The 2,647-nt window shown below is 41.3% G+C and overlaps 1 protein-coding gene across 1 annotated transcript; it reads left to right on the top strand.

The window, feature by feature from the left end:
• The first annotated feature begins 337 nt into the window (after window positions 1-337).
• Window positions 338-1,153, top strand: LOC101975435 (olfactory receptor 7A10). Its single transcript, XM_005336265.2, has one exon. It carries the CDS (start codon window positions 338-340, stop codon window positions 1,151-1,153), a length of 816 nt encoding a protein of 271 aa, XP_005336322.2.
• Window positions 1,154-2,647: the final 1,494 nt, after the last annotated feature.

Below are 2,647 nucleotides of genomic sequence, written 5' to 3' on the forward strand. Positions count from 1 at the left end.
ATAGAAGTTAATTACTTTCCATTCTATGTTTTTTTTTCTTTTTGTTTATTGTGGGGCTAATGATGGAATCCTGGGCCTTGCACATGTTAGAGAAACACTCCTCCAGTGAGCTACACATCCTTTCCTATAATTTCTTTACAGCAAAATATGTATTGTTTCCTTTCAATGATATGAGAAACACCTGACTATGGGAAAATTAGCTATGCTCTTTTTTCTTATTTCTGGTAGTCACATGCGTGTGGAACCAGGGAATGATACTCTACATTTAGAATTCCTTCTTCTGGGACTTGAAGAGGACCCAGAACTGCAGCCCCTCATTTTTGGGCTTTTCCTGTCCATGTACCTGATCACTGTGCTGGGGAACCTGCTCATCATCCTGGCCACCATCTCAGACTCCCACCTGCACACACCCATGTACTTCTTCCTCTCCAACCTGTCCTTTGTGGACATCTGCTTCACCTCCACCACCATCCCCAAGATGCTGGTGAACATCCAGACACAGAGCAAGGCCATTACCTACGCAGGCTGCATCACCCAGATTCACTTTTTTGTACTCTTTGTTGTGTTGGATGACTTCCTTTTGACTGTGATGGCCTATGACCGGTATATGGCCATCTGTCACCCCCTGCACTACATGGTCATCATGAACCGCAGGCTCTGTGGATTGCTAGTTCTGGTGTCCTGGCTTGTGAGTTTTTTACATGCAATTTTGCAAAGCTTAATGGTGTTGTGCCTATCCTTCTGCACAGACATGGAAATCCCACATTTTTTCTGTGAACTTAACCAGGTAATTCAGTGTGCCTGCTCTGACACCTTTCTCAATGAGGTGGTGATATATTTTGCTGCTGTCCTACTAGCTGTTGGCCCCCTCATTGGTATCCTTTACTCTTACTGCAAGATAGTGTCCTCCATCCGTGCAATATCTTCAGCTCAGGGCAAGTACAAAGCCTTCTCCACCTGTGCATCTCACCTCTCTGTGGTCTCCTTGTTTTATGGCACAAGCCTGGGTGTGTACCTCAGTTCTGCTGTGACCCAAAACTCACGCTCTACTACAACAGCCTCAGTGATGTACACTGTGGTCACCCCCATGCTGAACCCCTTCATCTACAGTCTGAGGAACAAGGACATCAAGCGGGCTCTGAGAAGACTCTGAGAGAGAAAGATAAAAGTGTCAATTGTTTTGAGACTGAATAAGGGCCCCTGATTGTAGGGCTCAGAGCCTCCAATTCAGAATGTGGGATTCTTTATCAGATTCTGGAAGCAAAACTTGCTCCTCTCCTTTATTCTTGCATTTCAATTTCTTTGATTTTGAATTCTTCATACAATTCCAGCGAATCATTATTTTTTTGCACACTCTGATCTCTATGAAATTCAATCCTTTTCATTTGTCATTTCTGAACGTTCTCAAAAGATGAGAATCTTTGGATGAGAAATTCTTGAGAATTCTTATATGTTCCATGAGATATAATTTTAGAAATCAGTTAATCTCAAATGACATGTGTCATGATATTTAATTATTTCTTTTGCTAAAAATAGTCATAATTTATATTCTTTGGGAAAATGTTTATCAAATAAAATTGTTTTCATTATTTCATTGTGGAGGCAAATCTCAGAAAAAACAATTGAGTACTATGGATTGAATGCAAGGGTACTTAACCACTGAGACATAACCATGGACATTTATGGTTTTTGTTTGAGATAGTGTCTACCTATGTACTTAGGCCTCACTAAATTACTAATGCTGACCTTCATCTTTGATCCTCCTGCATCAGCCTCCTGAGTCACTGGGATTACAAGCATGCACCCCCATGCCCGACAGAGAATAAATTCTCAATTATGTGTTCATTTTTTTTCATGTATTACTTCCAGAACTTCCAATCTTCATAAGGTGCCTTTAACATACCATGGTGTTAGCTGGTCATTAGATATTATTCTCAACTTTTTGGATCCTGTTTCTTTTTCAGCATGGTGTCCATAGTCCTAACATAGTCGTGGGCAAAAGAGGTCCCCAGAGGTACCTACTTCACCATTTTTCCCAGTCACATATTTCTATGTGCTAGATAGCACTTTTGAAATGCTAGCAATATATAAATGGTGAATAGATTAGTGGTTTGAAGGTCCAGGCTCTGGGCAGGGAGGGGAGCAGATGGGGCTGTAACAGGGCAAAACTCAGGACATGTGACTGATGGGAGCTGTTTTTTTATTTTGAATATCATCAATTTTTGTAATAACATTTTGTAAATGTTAGGTTCAGCCTGACATTTCCACACCTGCCCGCAGTCTGCATGATCAAATCCAGCCTCCCTTTATCCACCCTCTCTAACCCCTTCCCAACATCTCGTAATCTCTATCCTGTGTTCAGGGTGACATTTTACTTTTTTTTAATCTCCTCTTGAGACACCATGAAGTGCTTGTCTTTTGGTATCTGCCTTCTTCACGTAGCACAATATCCTCCAGGTCCATCCACATGGCGCCAAATAACAGGATTTCATCCTTACATATGGCTGAGTATGTTCAAGTTGTTTATATGACACGTTTCTTTCCTCCTCTCATCAGGCGATGGGCATGTAGGTTACTTCATAGTGTAGTTAATGTGGATGATGCTACAGTAAACATGGCCATGGATGATTCTCTTTGCTGTGATTTT

This window comes from Ictidomys tridecemlineatus, chromosome 2 (assembly GCF_052094955.1).
Source record: "Ictidomys tridecemlineatus isolate mIctTri1 chromosome 2, mIctTri1.hap1, whole genome shotgun sequence".
In the NCBI taxonomy this organism is placed as follows: domain Eukaryota; kingdom Metazoa; phylum Chordata; class Mammalia; order Rodentia; family Sciuridae; genus Ictidomys; species Ictidomys tridecemlineatus.